The following is a 23504-nucleotide window of genomic DNA, read 5'->3' on the forward strand; positions in this document are numbered from 1 at the left end:
ATCTGTTTTGATTGAAGTCGTAACTAGGATCTTTTGTCATACACCTCACAATTACAGCTTCTATACAAGGTTCCTTCCTAGATCACACCATGCTTACAACTATTTCCTAACTTCTTACAATATATTCATGCAACTTTGTAATTGGTGCACTCGTATACTTTATTATTAGATGACAAATAAAGCAGTTCATGCACAGAGGTACATCCCAAACACCACACACCATGTTGAGGCTTGACATATCAAGGGTCTACCTTCAATTTAAGTCAGTCTGCTTACCAAAAGAATGTCTGCAACTATGGCCCAGTTCAAATTCAAAAACAATTCACCAAAGAAAACTACGACAAAGCAAATAGTGGAGTCGTACGATGCAAGGAACATCCCAGCCAGTAACAAGGGCGCACTGATGAGCAAGCCGCAGGCACATACTAAAGGGTCAGCCCTCGGGTACATGTCCCGCAATTTTTGACCCAAGTATGAACCTAGAGGCACGCCCATCAGCCCCGAGAGCATTGTGATCAGGCCAAAGACGAAGGAAACGCTGGAAAAGAAAGACAAGGGAATTCATTACTAAACAACATCCAAGAATCGAAGTCATTTAAATCAGTACTCACCAATACCATGTCTGCCACGATTGACCAGCACATGTTGAGAAACACCTGCCCCACAAACGCAAGTAAATAACAGGCGATAGTATTATGTGATACAACAACAAGGCAGCCGAACACTAACGGGGCACTACCTAATAACCCAACAGCACATATGACAGGATCAGCTCTTGGGTACTTCACTCGGAGCTTTTGGGCAAGGAAAGATCCAAGAGGGACGCCCAGCAAACCTGCGATCATGGTGATGATACCAAATTTGTAAGAAACACTGAAAAAAACAAAAGCAGTAACAGAAATAGGAAATACTAAGCTAACACGGCTGTAGCAAGATTTTTCTCGTGTGTCGATTGAAAAAAAATGTGGAGTGTACCGCAAAGCCTTGTTAATTACCCTATCTCGTCGTAATCGTTAAGAATCTTTATTTTAATGAATGGAATGCCCAAATGTTTTTCTTTTTTTTTTATTATTATTATTTAGAAGAATGCATGCTAACTTTTTTTCATATTACTTTCTCAAAAAACTGCAAATTATCTTATTTAAATTTCAATTCTTTCATCTTTTATTCCCCTTGCTAAACAAATTGTGGATTAACTACACTAAAAATGAGAGATTCTATCTTTTCTGAATCAGCTCTAGAATTTATCAGTAGCCACACATCATGCGTACTACAGAAGTTTTGGTTTTGTACCAAACTCAAATTAGTGTGTATCGTCATTTTTTTTTCCTTATTATGATTCTTGAATGTTCAATAATAAAACGCCAGGAGTGTGTTTATTAGACAAAAGGAACCTTTACTGCCAGTTTTACCGAAAATGAGTATTGATTAAGAGAATATGAAAAGCAAATTGTCTCGAACATTTTCGCCAAAAGCAATATTTAGACATCTATTCTGTATTCTTTTATTGTACTTCCCTCCATCAAAATACAAGGATGATAGCAGGTTCAGGAATTTTTAAATTCTCATTTAATTCCTCTAAAACCCTTGCAGGTTCTAGTTTTCGGTTCTCCTCTAGGGCTTTGATTACGAGGATTAAAACATAAGAAAAAGGAAAATAAATATATCAAGAAAGAGCAGACTCATCAGGGAAGAACAGTGCAGAATCATCTTAAGTTGATTTTGGGTTTAACGTCCCGTTCAGCAGCGAGGCTATATGAAACGTGGACCTACTGATTAACGTGGAATCCGAACCACATGAGCTCCCGCCGGGAATCGAAGCAGAATCATCTTGTAAGTGGTTGCTAACATTCTGTTGATAACTGATGGTGGTGTTCACTATGCAATGGACAAGTTTTCATTTTGTTTGGAAAGGACAATTTGCTAATTCGTATGTGATTGTTGTTGTAGTATAGCATACTTTTCAATTATCTCCCAAGTTTTGTCTGTTAATCTTGAAATAAAATAAACAATTTCAAGAACTAGTTTCCAGATTTTAATTTTAGCGCCATTTAAATTTTTGTGTGTGTCCAGTAATGTGTTGAGTTTTCTATAATATGTTCCGACAGACTTGAAACCTTTTGTTCTGAATCTGCATTCTAAAATTTCCTTTAATACTTATTTTATTTTTGATTTTTAATCCGTAGTTTTGAGGGTTAAATCCTATGGGGATTATAACTACTCCTTTGTATTTTTCTCCAGCTACGTCAGTTTCAGGTTTATAATTTCAGAATTCCTTCTATTTGGTTATAGTACTTTAATAAAATAAATATTCGTTCAAGTTACCGACCCTCAATAAAGGAAAGATTGTTTCCAACGAAATCAGATCTTTTAGAAAAAAGTTCTTCCATATATTTGATTTAATAACTAATGAATATGTTGCAGCCTTATGATGAACTTTGAACTGATAAATATTACTGTTTTCAGCCAAAATGGGTCTCTCTCTATTTGCGATTACAACGAAGTACAAGGACGTCTATTCCGAAGGTAATCAATTAACAAGGCTTTTTTATTTTAATTAAATGAATTTTTTTGCGGTGCATTCGGCATTTTAAAGAAAAAAGAAACAATTGTAATAGATGCTAAACTACATTTTTGTACAGAAATAGAGACAGAATATTTTTATGAAGTAATTATAGAAGAGAGAACTATGCACATAATTTATTGTATAAACATGTCCGCCCATTAACTCGAACTGATATTGGTACAGATCAGTGCCAGTTGTTTCTACATATTTCAATGCTACATCAGTACTTTACGAACATTTCCTTGAGATAATCCAACACCTTAAATAACTATCTAGAAAGCTTTTATGTCAGTTTCAATTTAAATATATGAAGTGTAAGTGATCACTTAGGAATGAACCATGTACTTATTGCAAATTCACAACATGCACTTCTGCGACAATCTAGCGTAAGTCGAAAAGAAGTCACTCGATACGTAAGTGAGTTTAACGTATACAAATTATTATATATTTTTTTTAAAGCTAAAACCTTAACACGGTAAAATCAAAGTTTATGTACTTTAATACAAAAATAGTGCAGCTTTACGAACACGTGATCCATACTTAAACAACAATTAAAATATCTGAATTTCTATGACCATGTGATACGAAACTTCAATAGAATGATTTTATGTACACATCAAATTAACATGGTTCTATGAAAGCAGGATCTTACTTCATACGAGGATTAGGGATTCCTCTATCAAGTGAACACTGGTGTATTTACAAAACTTTTTTTTCTCTCTCTCTCTATAGATACATTAGTTGAAGCATCTAAAAAATCGAGGATATACGATCTCATTCTACAAATACATAATTATTTAATGAACAACTCAAATAATAAATAATTTTACAATTCTTCTCGTCAGCAATCTCCCATAATCGAGGGCACTAACGTTTTCTTTAATTTTAGTATACGTTTCTCCAAGTACCGAATATTTAAGATTACACATCTTTTTTCTCATATATTACTTATGAAATGTTTTGTGTATTTTGAAGAACAAACAAGAAAATAATCATGTTCGTTTATGTGCACAGTTTATCCCTCTCTTGAACTAAATTTACAGCCAAGGATGCAAATTTGACTTCAATTAATAATTGAAATTACTAGTACTAAATGTATCTATTAGGAAAAAAAAAAAAAAGGTATAAACTGTTCTATTTGCAGAATAGCAGTTATTATATGTACTTTCGAACATGCGTTTTAGAAGAACCTTCATTCAGCAAGTTTTATCCACAGGGAATATAAAACTCTATGCAGGTTTTATGAAAGTAATTCATGCCGTTAGGGTTTCACTTACAAATAGAACTTGTTACAATTAACTACATTTCTTTAAAACTACATCAAATTATATATGGTTTTAAAATACAATGCACCCTTGTCTGTTTCAATGCATAAGCTTATAAATAAATAATAATAATAAAAAAAACTTGTGGTTCATTCGTCCATTAAAAATGATACACATTACGAAAAACATTCCACAATAACGCATTGATATTTTTGCTTAATTTAATAGGAACACGCAAGCATGCAGAACTGCAATTTGCAAACAGAAGAGTAAGAAAAGCGTATACTGCAAGCCACTGAATTCACAACATGCAAAGCTGAAGGAAATACTGTTGAAGGATAGATAGTTTTTTGAAGTTTTAGATCACTATATCAGAAAGTAGTGACTGCATCCCTTCACCATACCTCGTACAAAGTGAAGACATCTGACAAAAATCGGTAATATCTGCTGGACCTTCCCAATTGGAAAATGAAAAATTTTTCTATATCAAATAAGGATTTTTGTAAACAATAGAAAGGATAGGGTAGAAGGAATAGTGAATGGTGAACGTTCCATCTTTCGGACAGAAAAAAATTGAAATAATAGTATAAATAAATAAATTAATTACTTAAATAAATAAATAAATAAATAAAAAATGAAAACTATATTCTTAATTAAAAGAAAACCTTACTTTGTATCCAGTGAGTTAAAGGTGAATCCAAACTGTTTTGGTATTTGCAGATACCTTTTTCTATGACTCCATATGCTGCTAAACTGATGACATGTATGTGAATTCTTGCCTTTTCTCCAGAGAGAAGAGTAAATTAAATTACCAATTCCCAAATGATGATGTACTTTGCCTCTTGAAAAACTCTGCTGCACGTATTTTCAACGTTTGAACGTTGGCATAGGTCTCTCTATTCACTTTTTTTTTTTTTTCTATTTACTTGATTACATTAATTCATTTTTCTACCTATTGAAAGATTAATATTCTACACGTATTTTATGTATTTAAATTAATATTTACGTATTATTACATATTCAGTAGGTATATTATATATATATATATATATATATATATATATATATGATAGATAGATAGATAAAATCAAATATCTTAGTTTTTATTACCAAAAGGAGGAAACTAAGAAAGGAACATTTGAAGAGTAAAAATGCCTATCTACTAATGTGATAGATTATTTTCAAGAGGCTAAGTCCAATACAGTTCTGAGAACTGAAGAGTTCATTTACTCTTCTCTCTGGAGGGTTCTACTAGAAAACAAAATTCACACACATGTAGAAGTCATTGAAAAAGGTATAAACGAATATCCAAACACTGTGGATTTGTCTCTAATTTACAGGATATAAGAAAAGATTTCCTTTATTTTAGTTATGCATCCTATAGCATGGGAAGAATTATTCCACTAGTTTATCTATGATTTGTAATAAAAGGATAAACTTAAAATTTGGTATTTGCAGCAATTCGAAACTGCTGAAGTAAAATGGTCAGCATTACAGCGAACTTACCCTTGAAACGCGACTTTTTACTTTATGGTCATTACCATTACTTTATTGTTATTGTTATCTTTTAAGTGTATTAAGTTATTACCGTATTTGCGCGAATATAGACCGCACTTTTCCCCCTAAACTTTGGCTTGAAAAATCATGGTGCGGCCTATAATCGAGATTTTCTACCTCGGATTATAATTGTCAATTTCAAAATGACATGTACACATATCTTTTGGTTTACAATTAATACCATTACAAGTTACGAGTACTGCAGTTACTTTTGTAAACCATCAAAGACTTAAGAAAAAATAGCAGAAAAACGTATTTTCTTCGCAAAACTTGCTACCTTCATTGGTACCGGTAACATCCTACACTGGCACGAAACACTTGTATATTTAATACTTTTACTAATAGGAATATGTATCTTTATTATACAGTACATATAATATAAATTGAATAGTTATATACAGTAACTGAAAAAAAAAAAAAAAAAAAAAAAAAAAAAAAAAAAAAAAGCAATTTTGTTTCGCAAAACTGTCAGGTTGTTTGTACCCACCCAAATCAAGCGCAATCACATTCCACAATCTTAGCATCACGAGCGTCTAATTCTTCACACACTCTAGACGATCCAGAGTGCTGTTCAGAATCACTATCACAAAGAAGGTCATTTTCATGAGTCACCCTTAGTTATTCGGAAGTTGAAGAAGGGAGGGAGAGAGATGCATCTCAAAGTACTGTCTATTTGAACTTTCTCGTAAATTTAGTACTGCGGTCTATATTTGAGATTTACTTTTTTCTATAATCTCGTGTCAAAAGTTTAGGTGCGGCCTATATTCGCACAAATACGGTACTTACAAAACGATTGTGATTATTTAAGTAAGTGTAAAAACACGTTAGTAAATAGTTTTCCATGATTATTAATGTGTTTATGACAGCATTTTCCAACCTTTATTACGATGTTCTAATTACTGTATGGCAAAGAAAGTAAATATTCTGTATTATCCGCGCTTGTTCGTCCAGTAATAAGCAGAGATAATTGGTAAGTTGCTGTAATACTTATTTCTGAGAATGAAGTGGATGATTAAGTACAGGAAGCTAAGAGCGTATCTGTTACAATAAAAATGAAATACACATACAAATAGATAATAAAGCTAACCAGTTCCCTTCTGTATATTCCATGAAATCTTAATATATAACCCATAACCTATTCAATAAAGAAAAAACAAAACGTCTGGAGCACATAAACAAGTCTTAATCGGACCCAAACAGAACGGAAAAAATAAATAAAAGTTTCATAAAAAGTAATAATACAAAATAAATGTAAACACAACCTCCGTGCAAACTTTTTAGAGTTAAGTAACGCCTTGATAGCAATCGTAAATTGCATTTTCAGCACTCACCCGTAGGGGAAGTATAAGTGAATAATGAAAATATAAAAATGTATACATTATATTCTTTAACTACCTACCATATAATAGCCAATTAGTTTCACAGCTTACAATGATAATTACAGGTTAAAATTGAAATTATGTCCTTTGTTTCAGTCAAGAACGAAAAAAAAAACTGCCTTAAAATGTTTAACATATACGATCCACTCCATTAATATTCATAAATAAATCTTAAACTAATCCAACATTCATCTACAAAGCATCAAAACAAACCTAATTGAATGTTATGTATTCCGTATATTATATAAATTTACCGCACGGTACGAAGATAGAAAGAGCGGAAATACTGATAATTTACACAAACAAAATGAATTGGGAAAATTAATTTTATAAGCACAGACAAGATTACTATCAGTATCAAAGGGTGATTTTCTTTCGGCGACTATTGTCTTAACTAGAGCAATATTCTCGGCCTCTACACAGTAACACAAATGTAGAATATCCTCTGGTAAAAACTTCTTTTTAATAATCAACGAATGGGTTAATCAATCAGAACCTAGTTATAGAAATTACTACCTTATTAGTATTCCTGTGTAGACAATGTAATTAGTACGCTGCACTATGTATTTTTAAAAAAAAGTCCAAATAGTAGACACGGAGCAATTACAAACTAGTCCTCACTCAAAAATGTGTGTCTTTTTTTCATTCTACGATTTAAAATCTACAATGCAAAAGTAAAGATATACCATTCTTCTCTACAAATAAAACTACAAAATTAAAATACATAAAAATCAATAAAAGTGTTTGTGAATCGATAACTACGAAACATTCATACTTACGTCTTGTTAATAATTAAATTTATAACATAATATTCTTGACTCGTTACCCAGAAAATTCGATCTATGTGCTTTCATTTCTTAAAGAAAATAAATTTTATTGAGATTTTAAAGTATAACTGATGTTATCTTCAAGCAGCTGCTGTTTAAATTATTGAATACCAAAACTGTACGATGATATTAACCTTTATCCGAAATTCATACATTTCTCTTTCGTATTTGAATTGTTCCTTGTCGAGCACATTTTACTTATATTAATACAGAACAAAATGAGTTAAAATTATGAATAGATTAATGAAACAAGCATTTTAAAGACTAGGTTTACACTACATCAAGAAAGTCTGTAATTTACAACGAATGAAACTGCATTACAATCCAATTATGTAAAGATTATTTATGCAAGAAAAGATAACTTAATCTTTAGAAAAAATAAAAAAGCTACAATAAAATATTGAGAAGTAAATGCAGGACAATGGAAAGTCATGACAATTGCAAAAGACAAAAATTGTTCAGATAAACTAAAATTCTCATACAAACTAAATTTTTTTTCTGAAATAAAGATTTCGCTTTTCAATAAATATGTACAATATCTTTGCCTTTTCATGATTTTTGAAAACATTTATTTCTTTGCTAAACTTCATATTCCTAATTTCACAAAACTTCAACAGACATGCTCCCAAAATCTACGTTATTAGGTGAGGAACATGGCATATGCAATCATTTGTAACTAATAAATTCGTAACATTTGAAAAATAACACAGATTCTTCAAATTTCAGCCTTAACAGTTTTTTTCATGATCATACTAGTTAACAGGAATTCTGATTGTGTTTCCTTATTTACTTCTTTATTTCTTCAATAAATACACAGTATTCTAACACAATAACAGATAAATTCAGTTTCTTATGATCACCTAAAGTTCGCTCAATTACGACTGCAACTGGAAACTATGCTGTATCGTGAGTATACAAAAGCAATAAAATGTATGTTTGAATTTATGAAACGAAAATTCAGAATTCTAGCACACGCTTTTACTTTCAAACTATATTAACAATCCAAAGACCGAGTTATAAATCTCTGATATTCATATGTTCCTTTTTGATTACTTTATTGTATGTCTCATATCAATCGTACATGTACTAGCAAAAGTTAAAGGACAAAGGGATTCCTCTTATATTTCTTCAAAAAACTTGGCATGACAGCCCATTCTGTGGGCCTAAGCCTGCTCCAGCGCCATCTACTAGCGACCAGCTGAATTACGTCCAGCCTAGCGGCGAGCACGTCCCTGTGATGCCCTGTCCCTAAGGGCACATCAGGAGCTTTCTAGACCTAGTGGGCGTCACGTCCTTTTCACGTGACTCCCCAGTTTGCCTCACGATGTTAGATGGACGCCGAAAATTGGGAAGCACCGGCCGGAAATCGAACCCGGTGCCACATGGGCGTTAGTCCATCGATCTAACCACTAGGTACGGTGTCCCTTTATATTTCCTCCCAAGAGCATCAAAACAAAAAAATATTTTATGAGTCCTGAGATAGGACCAGAATCTTAATGCTTATAAACGGGGCAGTAATATGAACTCTTTCAAATCACAGAAAGTAATAGAGAAATAAATGGAAGCTGTGAAATACATTACATTTTATACGCGATCTAACAATGAACTGTAAAAATATACAGTACTGGTAACTACAATATACCTTTGAAGATCTAAATATTCAGCGAACAACTTCTATGTCTTGCAATGTAATATATTCAAGTCGTTAGATATATTAGGTAAAACGAAAACATGCAATAAATTTTGCATTATCATTGAATGCAATCATGCAAACATATTACGATATTACGAAAACTACTTACTCATTTAACTGTACATCCTGTTTATTTTCTTGAAGCTGGATTCCTGTGAGAATGAAAATAGGACCCCACCACGCTAACGCACCAGTTACAAAAGCCACACACGTGAAGCCTGCAGTCGACAGCATAAAACTTGGACTGTGAAGAAAGAAAGGTAAATTCAATCTTAACCATCCATTTTCATAGTCAAACTGCCAACTGATAATTTTCAATACGAACTGCCAATAACCCTTCAAACATTATAAAATTATATTTTAAAACAGAAATTTGCTTTCACTTTATTATGAAAAACTTTCCTTTGAAGTTAAACTATGTTCTGTGTAGTTGTATAACACTTGAAAATAATAATAGTTGTTACATGAAAGGGAAAAGTGATATAATAGTTCATTTCCGGTTTCTAACAGATTTTTAAATGGCATCTGAATGAATATTGTTATTTATACTTGATTAGTACTTAGAAGTAAATCCTCGTATCCCAACTTCCTCCGTAAATTCGTTGCGTCTTTACCGGAAAATTATGTAACACTGTTTAGACCTGATTGTGACAGATCCCATAGTTCTCAAGCTATGGAGCTCTAAAGTTTATTTTCCGTCGTTTTCGGCAGCTTATAACTTTGGAAGGAGGCATTTCTGCCCTATATTACTAGACATTTTTTGATTTTTTCGAGGTCTCCTACAAGACTATTTCCATTACCGCCATTATTTGAGCATCCGTTAAGTGGTCGGTGAAGCATGAAGTTAAATCGGGAATCTCAAATTATTAAAATTATCAAAATGTGTAAGACTAATTAGTGTTATTGTGTTAAAATTTTAAAAATGATTGTAATTAATATACTATCACTGTTTCGTTTTCCCGTAAATTGGCTATCTACCAGCATAACATGTCAATGATTTTGATCTTGAGTTATGCACATGGTGTATCAAATATATAGAATTAATGGTATAGTTTTACATGAGTTTGATTTTTTTTTTCTTTTTCATTCTTTGCATTGCCCAAACGTACAAGGGCGAGTCGTTAAGATTTGCAATATTTGCGCAACCTAAACAGCGGGCACATTATACGGCGTGATCGACAGTTAATTACAAGGTCAAACTAGGCCAAGAGGTTGTGTGGCAAGCGGTCTATTTAATACGGAGGCCGCCACCGTCACTTTTTAGCGGCAGTGAACATAACTACTCAACAATGTCTGATATGCTAACTGTTACCGCATGAGTTCGAACTCTTGACATAATACTGCGCCAGCCATGCAAATAAGAAGGTGCAGTGCACCACAGCACAGCAACTCATGGGTTCCAGAAATCTCGGAAATCAGCTCGGTTTGGCCGCCACAGAGTAACAGATTCTACCGTCATACGACACACCATTGAGGAAAATCCATCCACCAGCACATGACAATTGTCAAACCAACTCGACACATGTCCCAGTCCGCTGTGGTGCGTCACCTTCACGAAGTCAGGGAAAACACCAGGCGCTGCCGCATTGTGCTACATGAGTTAACCACAATTCAGGTACAGAGGAGAGTGGGTGTGTACTGACAACTTTCCAAAATCCGCATATGTATTTCCTCAAACGACTTATCACATGCGACGGAAAGTAGGTGTGTTTCTCCGAAATTGAAATGTACAAAAACAGTAGTTGAGCGAGAGTCAAGTTTCAGAACCCGACATGAAACAGTGCTGTATGGAGGATAAAGCCATGCTCTGTGTGTAGTGTAGCTACGAGGGAATAATTCACATCGAGTTCGTTCCTTACGGTCGTACCATCAATACCGATCTTTATTCGCAGCAGATGTATGTTGCGCGCTGCAACCCCAAAAGCGGATGCAAAAATATCGTGCATTGGTAAACCCCAAAAGCGCTCCTTCTTGCAACTGGAGAACTGCATTCTGCTCGAAAAACGTAATAAAAACGCAGGAACTTTATGGCGTCGAACTGACGTCACACCCAGTATATAGTCCTAACGTTGTCCCTTCGGATTACTATGTTTTGATCCATGGAGCACTTCCTGAAATCCCTATGCTTACTTCATTAATGAGCCCAAGATGGACAAAGCAGTAACTACTTCTTTGCCTAATAACAAGACGTAGTACCGACGCGGAATCGTGGAATTAGCATGAAGGTGGCTGCAGACAGTCCAACAACAGGGGCTATACTTTGAATGTTGACCTGCCTTCATTGTATTGTAATGAATGTAGATAAATGTAGATATGTTGTGTACCAGTAATGGTAAGACTTACGACTTACCCTTGTACAACCACAGTAACATTCATACGTATGTCTAACGTATATGCCTCTCAAAATATGCAAGTAAGTGTCATTTTCATCTTTCTTATAAACATACGCAATTTCAGTTAAGAAGAGGTGCCCTTGTCACACCATCACTAAATACACAACGAAGAAACACCATCAATAAGTAAATTTTCTTCGGTTAGGATTCTACTGTGAAATATTAATGAACTCTCACTCTAGTTATCACAAGAGTGAGATATGAAAATTATGCTTCATTAACGTCAACTTAAAATATTTACACAAAATTATGTTATGCTTATGAACTGATAACATATACAAAAATATATACTCTGAAAAACGTTGCAGAAACTCAAATACTTACTTTCTGATTAAAGCTTTGATATCACTGATGTACGAGGTAGGCACAAGCTGCTGATGGCCTTCGCTTTCTCCCCGCGGTGGGTCCTGCATCAAACACAAGATGAGGAACACAGCAATACCTCCCATGATAGGAGTCACCCGAAGGCCCCATTGCCACATCCCCGTCGCTTTCGCAGTCTCTGAACCAATAATGTAACCTAGACCGCTGGAACACACCAATAAGATATACAGTTAACTCACGATATTTAACTTAATAAAAATGTTAATTTAAATGTTACGGCTCCTAACTCACTACACCTCTACTCATATATACTCTAGAGACAGTCATTTTTGAACCTTGCTTTTTTTTTTTAGCGAATTTCTTTCAATGAAAACTGAGAAACATCAACTGTAATATTCTCCATTGTACTAGCTTTGCTTATTATATACTACAATTTAAATAATAAATTAACTGCTGAGCATAGCAAACAGAAACTAATATCGTGTTACTGTTTCGCCAACAAAACTCTCTGGCTTCATCAGACATGTGATCTGTAAGAGTTAGTGCTAAGGGAGAATAAGAGGAACACAAAGAAATGGGGAAAAAAGAAGGATGAAGAATTTTAGGAATGATTAAAAAAAAAAAAATGCATCAAAAGATTGCGATCATGGCCAATAATTAGTTTTTGAACGGCTACGAAATTTTTGAATGGCCCCTGATCGAGTTTTCGTACTTTTTACGAAATAAGCGTATCATATTGAGTTAAGTGATAGTTTGGAAACTGAAATGAAATTTTTGTGAATGAAATGGTGGAATGAAGAAAGTGGGAGGAAACGGGAGAACCCCGAGGAAGCCCACCCACTCGGTGTTTGTCCACCACAAAGTTCACTTGGCGGAAGTGATAGTTTGGGTTTGGCTACACTATATGTAGTTCTCCAGATATATGGCCTACAAGAAAGTTTTTGACTGAAATATATCTTTTGATCTTTTGATCCAAAAAGCGGTAATCTGTAGAATCCTGTGCAGTGAGCTCAATGTGCTATATTCGAGAAACAGAAAAGAAATTAAAGGAGCGAAATAGCCAACATAAGGAGACACCACGTTAGAAAGACAGAAATGCATTCCACAAGCACGTAAGGGACACAGTGCATGAAGTTGAATTGGATGAGTTCAAGGAAGACAGGAAGATGATCAGGAGATGGAAGGAGGAAATATTCATTGAAATGGACAGTGATCAAGTGATTAACTGAAACTCAGCAATTAAAAAGGAGGGAGGGAATTTGGCAATTCTTGAATTTGTTTTGGCTTATCTCTGCTATATATAAGATGACTAGCTGTCTGCCACCATTAAGTTACAGAAAGGTATCAGCTGTTTCGTAATATCTGATCATCTTTAATTCTCATGTAGTTCATTGTGTCTGACAATGCTAAAGAATTTAATTGGTAAGACTGTTACATATTAATAGTATTATATTTTTTAAAAAAATAGTTTCCTTTGCTCAGCAAATAGTTCATTATTTATGAAAACAGAATCCTTAAACTTTACTTCAACCACCAAAAATATTTTGTTAAGAATGTGTGAAACAATAGAATTACACACACACACACTACTTTTTGCACATATATTTAATCCGTGTTAGTAATGAACTTAAGATTATCTAATATAAAATATCTAAGAACCAACTTCAAAACTATCATGTAAGATACTGAATTCACTGCAGAGACATCTTCAAAATAGATCCGAAAAGCTTTTTTTGAGGACTAGCTGAAAATCAGCACTAATAACCACAACATATACCACGGTAAAATTAATTGCTCACACTTCCATAACTTAAGATATCCAAACTCAGCTATTCATACTTTAGGGTCAATCCATGCAAAGTGATCGTGAAAACAGAAAAATTACCGCTCGACCTTTTTTAAAAAATCTAATTTTTTCCTGAATGTTTATCCTATATCACGGTACTTCAAAACCACAATTAACTACTTTTTAAAACATTCCATGGCGACGCAGCGGCTGCCACCATTTTGCATTTTTTAGATTTTAGGCGTTTACGTTGTTGTGAATGTCTCAGCATGTATTTGTCCTACCAAATTGAAAATTGCTGGACGTCTCCAACTCGTGCAGATCTTAAACTTTGATTTCTGAGCATTTTTGCGTGAAACCACTTGAAGATGGTGAAATCAGGGTATCAACATTTTTGGACATTGAAGACATGCTTGGGAAGAGAAACCAACAGATGTAGAGGTCTGAATTCGTGTGTGCATGTAGTCCGAGGTCATAAATTAATACACAAAAATTTACAGACCTGTAGCTGCTCCCAAAGGCCTGAGAGAGAGAGAGAAAAAAAAAGGTAAAGTTGAGGAATTATACCAATTTGGCATGTTTTACTGTCCAATATCTCCAATTGGCCTGAAAAAAAAAATCTGAAATTTTGGGAATAGTTAGTACTTTAGTACACCATAACACACAACAAAGCGCGTTTTGTGTTTTTGAGCAGAAGGGGGTCAAAGTATTAAGGAATGACGTCATACTTAAGGAGGTGTTTTGTTCACAAATTCAACTGAAAATTCGTTGCTGTGTAGTAAAATAAAGTAGAATGAATGGTTAGTCCAGTCAAGGCAAGGCTCTCAAGCTCGTTTCTTCCCTCTAGTTGTAACACTTATCACACCCACAGCAGCACTGGTGAAGAATGCCGCTATCAGCAGAAGGCGAAGAAAGTCAAAATGCACGCGTGACAAAAAGTCCGTAAGTACTGATTGCTCTTGCTGTATCAATGATATTCAATTATGTTTATTCTTGTTTTAGCTGTCAACTCATGCAGGAGACTGTTGTCCTTTCGAATAATCTACATTCCCAAGTCAGTGAACACTTACTCGCTGTAAACAGTGACTGCGGAATGTAGATTATTCGAAAGGACAACCCTCTCCTGCATAAATTGACAATTAAAACAAGAATAAACAAGATTGAATATCATTGATATAGCAAGCAACAAGAGCAATCAGTACTCACGGACTTTTTTGTCAAATGTGCATTTTGACTTTCCTCACATTCTGCTGATAGCGACATTCTTCACCAGTGCTGCTGTAGGTATGATAGCACAGTGTTACAACTAGAGGAAAGAAACGAGCTTGAGAGCCTTGCCTTGACTGGACTAACCATTTATCCTACTTTATTTTACTTCACAACAACGAATTTTCAGTTGAATTTGTAAACAAAACACCTCCTAGAGTATGACGTCATTCCTTAATACTTTGACCCCCTTCTGCTCAAAAACACAAAACGCGCTTTGTTGTGTGTAACAGTATACTAAAGAACTAACTATTCCTAAAATTTCAGATTTTTTCTATCTAGGCCCATTGGAGATACTGGATAATGAAACACGCCAAAATTGGTATAATTCCCCAACTTTACAATTTATTTTTTTTCAGGCCTTTGGGAGCAGGTACAGGTCTGTAAATTTTTGTGTATTAACATATTACCCCGTACTACATACACATGCAAATTTATACCTCTACGTCTATTGCTTCCTCTTCCCAAACATGTCTTCAATGTCCAAAAATGTTGCTACTTTTGGCCCTGATTTCACCCCCTTCAAGTAGTTTTAGGCAAAATATGTTAGAGAGACCAAAGTTTTAGCTCTGCACGAGTTGGAGATGTCCAGCAATTTTCAATTTGGTAGGACAAATACATGCTGAGATATTCAAAACAACGTAAACGTCTAAAATCGAAAAAACGCAAAATTGCGTCAGCCGCTGTGTCGCCATGAAATGTTGTAAAAAAAAAAAAAATAATAATAATAATAATAATAATACTAATTGTGGTTTTAAAGTACCCGGATATAGGATAAACATTCAGGAAAAAATTAGATTTTTTGGAGATGGTCGAGTGGCACATGCTTGATCACTTAGAATGGACTGAATCTTTAATGATATATTTTAAGTAAATCGTAAGCGCATTAAAGAACTGTCGGTCTTCAGAGAGCTTATCTTTGTTTATTGAAAGGTCTATCCCACTCATAGAGAAAGGTTTTTTGACGGATTAATAAAAGCTGGCGTTATGTTATTTATGGTTCGAACGTCCTTTCTATGGATATGGTAAAACTTGTCTAATTTGCTACCTAATGCTACAGGTGAGAAATGTCCACACTTAGACAAATTTGTAATTGCGCTTCACATATTAATTTGAGGATGCTGAATCAAATGAAGCTCTTAAGAACATCCATCCATAGGGTCACGAGACAAATTACCTCGAAGTTTTCTTCTTCACAAAGCTGTAAACGTGGGATGCGCTATTCTTCCAGACCCTTCAAATTATTCACATTCGTCTTTATTTTAACCAATTCTTATACCTTATGACTCTAAATTTTTATATTATATTAGCTAAAAGGCAGCTAAAAGTAACACCTGAAATAGCGAAGAAACTAGAAACACTAGCGATGTAAGGTTTACGAGAAACAATAATAGCAGTAGGGGTTCGTAAAATAGGGGTGGTTCGAAAAAGAGCGATAAATGGAGCATCTGGAGCAAAGTTCTATTTTGTTAAATGGAACGGTATACATTAACATGCATAATATAAAAGAGCACATGCAGAGAAACACAACGCCGTTCGTCCCATGTGTGTACTGCACATAGGAACGAAGATATGGCCATGTGAATAGGTGTAAACAAAATAACAAGTGGCCCGTCAGTAACACGGCATGTAAGACGTCTCAGGTGCCTGACAGAACTATCAGGCGCCTCGATGCCTGTATCGCAGCTGACAGCCACCATTTTGAACATACACTGACAGGTTTTCGCTTATTACACAGTGTTTCTGTCACACATTGTAATGGCCATTATATTACACAGTGGTTCTGCCACATACTGTAATGGCCACTCATTATGCTGTAACACTGTCGCATAAATGGTGCTGACGATCTCCTATTTTTTCTTCTCTGTTATCACGCCCTTTCTTCATCTTGTCCGATTTGTTCTGACAGCTCATACATACATGCCGTGGTACTGACGGTCAAGTGGGCCACTTGTTATTTTGTTTACACCTATTCACATGGCCATATCTTCGTTCCTATGTGCAGTACACACATGGAACCAACGGCGTTGGGTTTCTCTGCGTGTGCTCTTTTATATTATGCTTGTTAATGTATACCGTTCCATTTAACAAAATATAACTTTGCTCCAGATGCCCCATTTGTCGCTCTTTTTCGAGCCACCCCATACCTCCATTTTACGAGCCCCTACTGCTATTATTGTTTCTCGTAAACCTTACATTGCTAGTGTTTCTTCGCTATTTCAGGTGGTACTGGTAATATATATGGGCCATTAAACTTGATACGCCCTTGTAACTTTTAAACTAACAGAGGAGAAACCCTGAAATTATGTACCTTGCAATTAACAACAGAGAGACATTGTTCGCATACTCCGTGATACTACAAGGTTGACAGTATTGCCAACCTGTTTTTTTTTTCAAATGTTACTACGTCACACTGTCACACTTGTCATGCAGTGTTGTGAATTAAGGACTTACAGTATCACAAACACTCAAATGTTGATAGCCTCTACAGCAGTAATAACGCAAATAAGACAGACGAGGCCATGGACATCCAAAGTACTTTCGTGTCTAATGTTATGCTCATGATATGACGAATTTTAAATGAATAGGAACAAAGTTCACGGGATTGAAAATTTGAGTTTCTTCGAAAGCTTTATTTCGAAAAACTGTTCAGATGAGTACATCACCCAATTCCACAGATGGTTTTTAATAGATGTGAAGATCACAATGTTGTTTACAACAATTTGATGTCTTAAAGCGTTCTGAAGACAGTAAAAAATGCTAAAGTTTACAACACTACTTAAAATTATTTAATTCCAAGAACTTTTTATTACATCTTCCAAAAAGTATTATTGCAATGTTATAAAAGAAAGTAAATCGAAAATTGTTTTAAAAGTTTTCAGAAATAAGCAATATATCAAATTTTCCCATTTTTCAAAAGTATCTCACGATTGGTTGACGTATCAAATCGCTGTTAACGGAATTATGATCATCTATTGGAAACCATGTACGATGTGATACTTGCCTAAACACTTTTTTCGAAATAAAATCCTTTGAAAAAAGTCAAATCTTCAATTCTTTGTAACTTTAATTTTATTTGTCATATACCGTCTTGTAACGACCGTAGTATTCGACATTGAGGTGCATTGCCCCGTCCGTCTCACTTGAGTTATTACTGTCGTAGAACCCTTCAAAAATTTGGTTGTGTTTCGATGATTGATATTGTACCATTCTTAGCTTGCAACACTGCATGACAAGTGTAGTATTGTACGTTTTCGGTTTACACGTAATTTGAGATATTGTATAACCTGATGTAATGTCATTTGAAAAAAATACAACTTTGTGTTGGGTTCGCGACTATTAAACTTGTTTATCGCAGAGTATGTCAAACTGTGTCCTAGTGCCGATGTTTGCATGGTACAAAATTTCAGCGTTTTTTGTCTATTAGTTTAAAAGTTAGAAACCAAAATAAATGATCCAACCTGTATTATGTAATAAATTTAGGATAATCAAAAGCCTACCTGCCAACTGGGATGGCAAAATAAAAAAGGGCGAGCATTTTTGACCTCAAGTCGCTAACAAAGAGATCACTAATGATTGTGGGAGCAATCGTTGAGTAGCTTGCTTCCCCAATGCCAACGAAAGCACGGAATGTTAGGAACCACCAGAAATCCTGAAAAAGATCAATGAAAATATTACGCTTATAACAACACAATTTTATTATACGTTTGCAATAACACCCCTGTTCTTCACCTTTTACAAAAATACGTCAGTAGTTACAGAAAAATTTAGTTAGTTTTTACAAAACAGTCTACTTCTTAGTCTTCATTGTGAAGCAGTAAGACCACGAAGCCTCATGACATCGATCCAACGTCATGTAAGTTTGTGGTGTGTCCGTGGGCATTCTCGAGGTTCTCGTTTTCTAGATTTTCATTCCACCAATTCTTTCATAATCATTCGCTTTCATTAATCATCCATCTCATTTAGCCTAAATGGTATAATCGTGGGTTGTTAAACTACAAATTTAATTTCATTTTAACTGCTCCCTTACTTTTCCATTCTTCCTAACCTATTCGCTGGCTATTGCAAACTCTTCAGAGAAATTCCTACATAACAAGATCTAGTCATCTTCAAAATTATCTCATGATTTGCTTCTTGGTGTGAAATTCGATGACTGAAGTTAAATCCCAATGAACTTCTCTTACATTTTCTCTTAGAAAAAGCGTATTAAACAAGGTCACACTATTGGCAATATAAGAACTGCTCAAAATTTACAGGCGCGTAACGATCTTGGTGTTACCAATAGTCGACAAGCTTACTTCCAACAAACTTACTACTACTACCAATGAAACATGCATTAAAATTTCTAAGTTGAAAAGCTCAAAGATAATTCTCTATTTTATGGTAATCGAGCTGGGTTATATTTACTGTTTCTCAGCTACTATGTGTCGGTACTTGTAGCAAGATCCATTCGGTGGCTTCAACAGTTGAGTGACAAAAGTATGTGCCCTAACCACTCAGCGCCTAGTGATATTTCCTTTATGTAGTGTTCATGCGTAGGAGTATATTTTTACAAATCACAATTATCATACTCAGAAAAAACAGAACTGAGTTCAGTTACTTTACTATCATTCACTATTGCACAAACTATATTTGAAATTGTATACTAAAGTAACCATAACATACTATGATTTTATTATGAAATTATACTATCAGGTTTGTGAATCTAAAGATGCATTTTAAGATTCGGTTTGAGAAAGCTGCTACGATGTATCATATAAGGCATTTCACATACAATAGAACCTTTCTTTCTTATTTAAAACCCAATCTTAAGTATATATAATTAATTCTACTTACATTCATAAAAGATCCTAGTAACGTAGTTAAACTCCAAAAAAATACTCCAAATGCCATTATAGCTTTTCTGCTATATCTGTCACCGAGGTATCCAAAAAGGGGTGCAAACACCATATAACTAAGTACAAAAGCAGTTTGTAATAATCCAGCATTGTCATCTCCTATATGGAAGTGGGATTTTATATCATCCAGAATACCTGAAAATAATCAAATAAAAAGGAATTTAGAGGTAATTTGGTCACCTGTATAAACTAATTTATTGCTTATACGTAATTACAATGACAATTTATATAATAGAACATACGACAATGAAATAATGGTGAAATGATGAAATAATAAAACCCTGAATGCCTCAGAAAACTAACATAAGGTCTTGAGTCAGATAATGAGACCACGGTAAAAGCTGCTTATAAAATAGGTCTAGAAGAACAGTTATAAGGTAAATGTTTAATGATGCGTCGTTTCGTGGCTTCGTCTAGGGAGGAAGCGAATATGGAATCATTTCTGAAGAAATAAAATTTCAGAAAATACCCCATTTTAACTTTCATTATTGTCCCACGATTATGCCTGTTAGGCTACGAGACACTATGACTAAAGCAAGTGAATAATGATGGAAAAATTGGCGGAATGAGAAAGTGGGAGGAAACAGGAGTATCTCGAAAAACTCACGAGCATGATGTTGTCCACCACAAACTTGGCCAGGGGTCGATCCACGAACCCTCGAGCCACTTGTCCCTAACCTTCATTATTGGCGCAGACAAAAACATTCACTCCAATCCTAATTGAATTTATTTCACTGTATTAGTTTAACACTCGGATATCTTAAAATTTACTTTCGTTTCGCGAAAAAGTTTATTTCAATTTAGGATATTTATTCAGGATAGTCGGTACTGGTATGTTATGCTTCTTTTCCAAATAAGCGAAAATGTCCAGTTTAAGGTCCCACACATTCACGATTGTGCCTTTTAGGTTAAAATTGAAATACATGACAAATGTTGTTAATTATAAACAGTACTTAAATCATTTAATTTCTATATTCTTTCACTCCCGTATAATACCCAGTATTCCAAAATTTTAAACTTTTTTTAAAATCACATTTCGAGAATTAAGATGAGTTGTTAATATGAATTGAACATGGAAATTCGAGTGACTATAGATACCAGAAGCATAAAATATAGAGATATTCGGCAACTTTTCTACACGATGTGTGGAAACATAGAAACTTGTTTGTTTGTTACCATTATTGGTATCTCAGAACTGTTTTATTATAAACGATAACCAACATAGAGAATGGTACATATTTCATTGCAATATTGTTTTTACATATTTCAGTGTAGTGTACTATAAGATTTCCACTTGAAATTCTCTCTTCATTATTTCTCCTTAGTGCTACATGTAATTTAATAGTTCTTCCACATTGAAATTCAGTTTCCATTCAGCAAATAATAACTATCTTAGAAAAGAATCTTCATTTGTATGGGCTATGAATTTTTTTCAGACAATTGGCCCAGTATTTATTAAGACAGTACCTCCGCCTTCCATTCCACGAAGTAAAGAGTGAATTGTTTCTGGAAAATACTGTATCAACAAACTAAAATAATAATACAATACATTGTAAACTGGTTTCGAAAGTTCAAGGGCAACTTTCCTCTTCATTACTACAAGTGAAAACATTCGTTAACATATAAAGAAGGCAGTTACAGCATATGAGATACACAACTACAATTTCCAACATTCTATCTTTAAGCAGTTATTATTGTGACACGGAATGCAATACAATACAATGGAACAAATCGTAAATAACAGGAATCTTTTATTGATATTACTAGTGTTGGATCATTTTTCTGAGAACCTACGGCTACTAAGTATCTGAAATTCCATACGGAGCTCCATATTGTAAGTGGAGATTATATATTTGATTGCAGTCCATGGAACTCATATATGTTGCATTGACCCAACTGCAAGCAAAACGAACATAAATCTTCGTTCTTCCTCCCTGCTTCAGTTCACATGCTAGGAAAGAGAGGACTAAACCTTGAAACATAATTAATAATTCGTTCCGGTGATAAATATCAGTAATGATTCAATTTCTGATACAAAAGCTTACCATCATTTACGGCGGAAGGTTCTAAATGATACGTTTTGTTAAGTTTCAAACAAACCTTTAGGTTTGATTTTGTTTTACATTAACTTCATGTTATTATATCAAACACTTCATAGGGGAGAAGGCAGAAATGAGCATTCATCCTGAATTAAAAAAAATCAAAACATGTATTTTATATTTATTAATAAATTTATCTTTCGCTTTCACGTGTAATAAGCGTATACTTTAGCAGCAGATACTGATTAAAAATATAAAATACAATAGAATATGACGAACCTTACATTAACTGCGTTTGTTCTATCATGAACAATGCCTATATGCCTATTGAAAGTTTTTTTTTTTTTTTTTTAAAGGTTCCTTAATCACAGAGGAGTATTCTACTGTGTTGAGCTTATTTCCTAAATAGTTCAGATAGTATTTTAACAATAAGACAAAGCCTCAAGGCAACAATTTTATGACTTGGGTAATTAATGACTTCATGTGTTGCGTTTTCCTATTTTTTTCTTTCTTTTTAAAGTGTTGCAAGTCCCGTTTTTAAGACTCCTTGATTATAAAGATCGACTCTGTCCTAGAAATAATATTCGAGTTAATACAAGGGACAAGGCTGGAGAAGTTTCCGGTCTACTACAAAAAGAACGGTTTAAAAGCAAAATGAGTTTAGTATTGTATCATGAGACATTTACGACGTATACAATAAAACATAACTATTGATTGTTATTGTCAGGAACAATATCTGTAAATTGGTGTTAAGCTTGATATCAAATGATAAATGTGAATAAGTGTACACAAGCAACCTGAGGTACGTTATATTAATTTCTCATAACAATGTATGCTTTCTGATTAAACATGGTCGCATTTATACCATTAATCATTAGAGGATTCCTTAATGAAGAGCTATTTCTAGATAAGAGGTTTACACCCTCCCCCATATAACTATATATTACGCACTTGTTTTCTACATAAGCAAAGGAGAGGAAATATATTTTGCCCTCCAGATCATAGTGTTGCTCCGGCACATTCAAAAAGAGACGTACGATAAATAAAATAGTATAAAATTACCAGTGGTGCTGTTTAGTAACTACATCGGGAACTTATCACTCTCCGCCCTACATTCTACTTATGATAGTAAAGCAAATAATTTTAGGAAATAATTTTTATTTCACAGCTTTCAATAATGAATTGGTACAGTCACAAAATTATTATATACTTCAGTAGGTTTATCTCTTCGCAACAACAACAACAACAACAACAACAACAACAAATCAAGGAGCAGGATAGGCCTCAAGTCCCCTAAATATATTTGTATGGGTTAAAAGCAATATCCCCCCCCCCCCATTGTTTATGGTTACGAACTATCGAGTTGTCCTTTGAAAGGTATGCTCAAGAAAACATTTCACAATGGAATATAGGGCACATGTCGAAAACGTTATGAGGTAATGAAAGAAGTTATAGGAAAAGCAGAGAATCTCCATTATGAAGGAAAAAAGTAACTTCAATTGAATGTAAAT

The 23504-nt window shown here is 34.2% G+C and overlaps 1 protein-coding gene across 4 annotated transcripts in view; it reads right to left on the bottom strand.

Moving 5' to 3' along the window:
• spin (lysolipid transporter protein spinster) overlaps window positions 1-23504 on the bottom strand; it is a 147278-nt gene that overhangs the window by 31714 nt on the left and 92060 nt on the right. For 3 of the 4 annotated variants that reach the window (XR_014133032.1, XM_081771063.1, XM_081771065.1), the window contains exons 2-6: window positions 19893-20089; window positions 18557-18708; window positions 12005-12208; window positions 9397-9531; window positions 612-873 (exon numbers count right to left, since the gene is read on the bottom strand). Coding sequence is in view for 3 of the 4 variants with exons in the window: in XM_081771063.1 (XP_081627189.1) it covers window positions 612-873; window positions 9397-9531; window positions 12005-12208; window positions 18557-18708; window positions 19893-20089 (950 nt within the window). In the remaining variant the exon portion in view is untranslated. Of the gene's footprint in view, window positions 1-276; window positions 539-611; window positions 874-9396; window positions 9532-12004; window positions 12209-18556; window positions 18709-19892; window positions 20090-23504 lie in introns of all 4 variants that reach the window. The other variant, XM_081771064.1, reaches the window with a different exon arrangement.

The sequence above is a fragment of the Thermobia domestica genome, chromosome 9, assembly GCF_964235325.1.
Source record: "Thermobia domestica chromosome 9, izTheDome1.hap1.1, whole genome shotgun sequence".
NCBI classification, from domain to species: Eukaryota; Metazoa; Arthropoda; class Insecta; order Zygentoma; family Lepismatidae; genus Thermobia; species Thermobia domestica.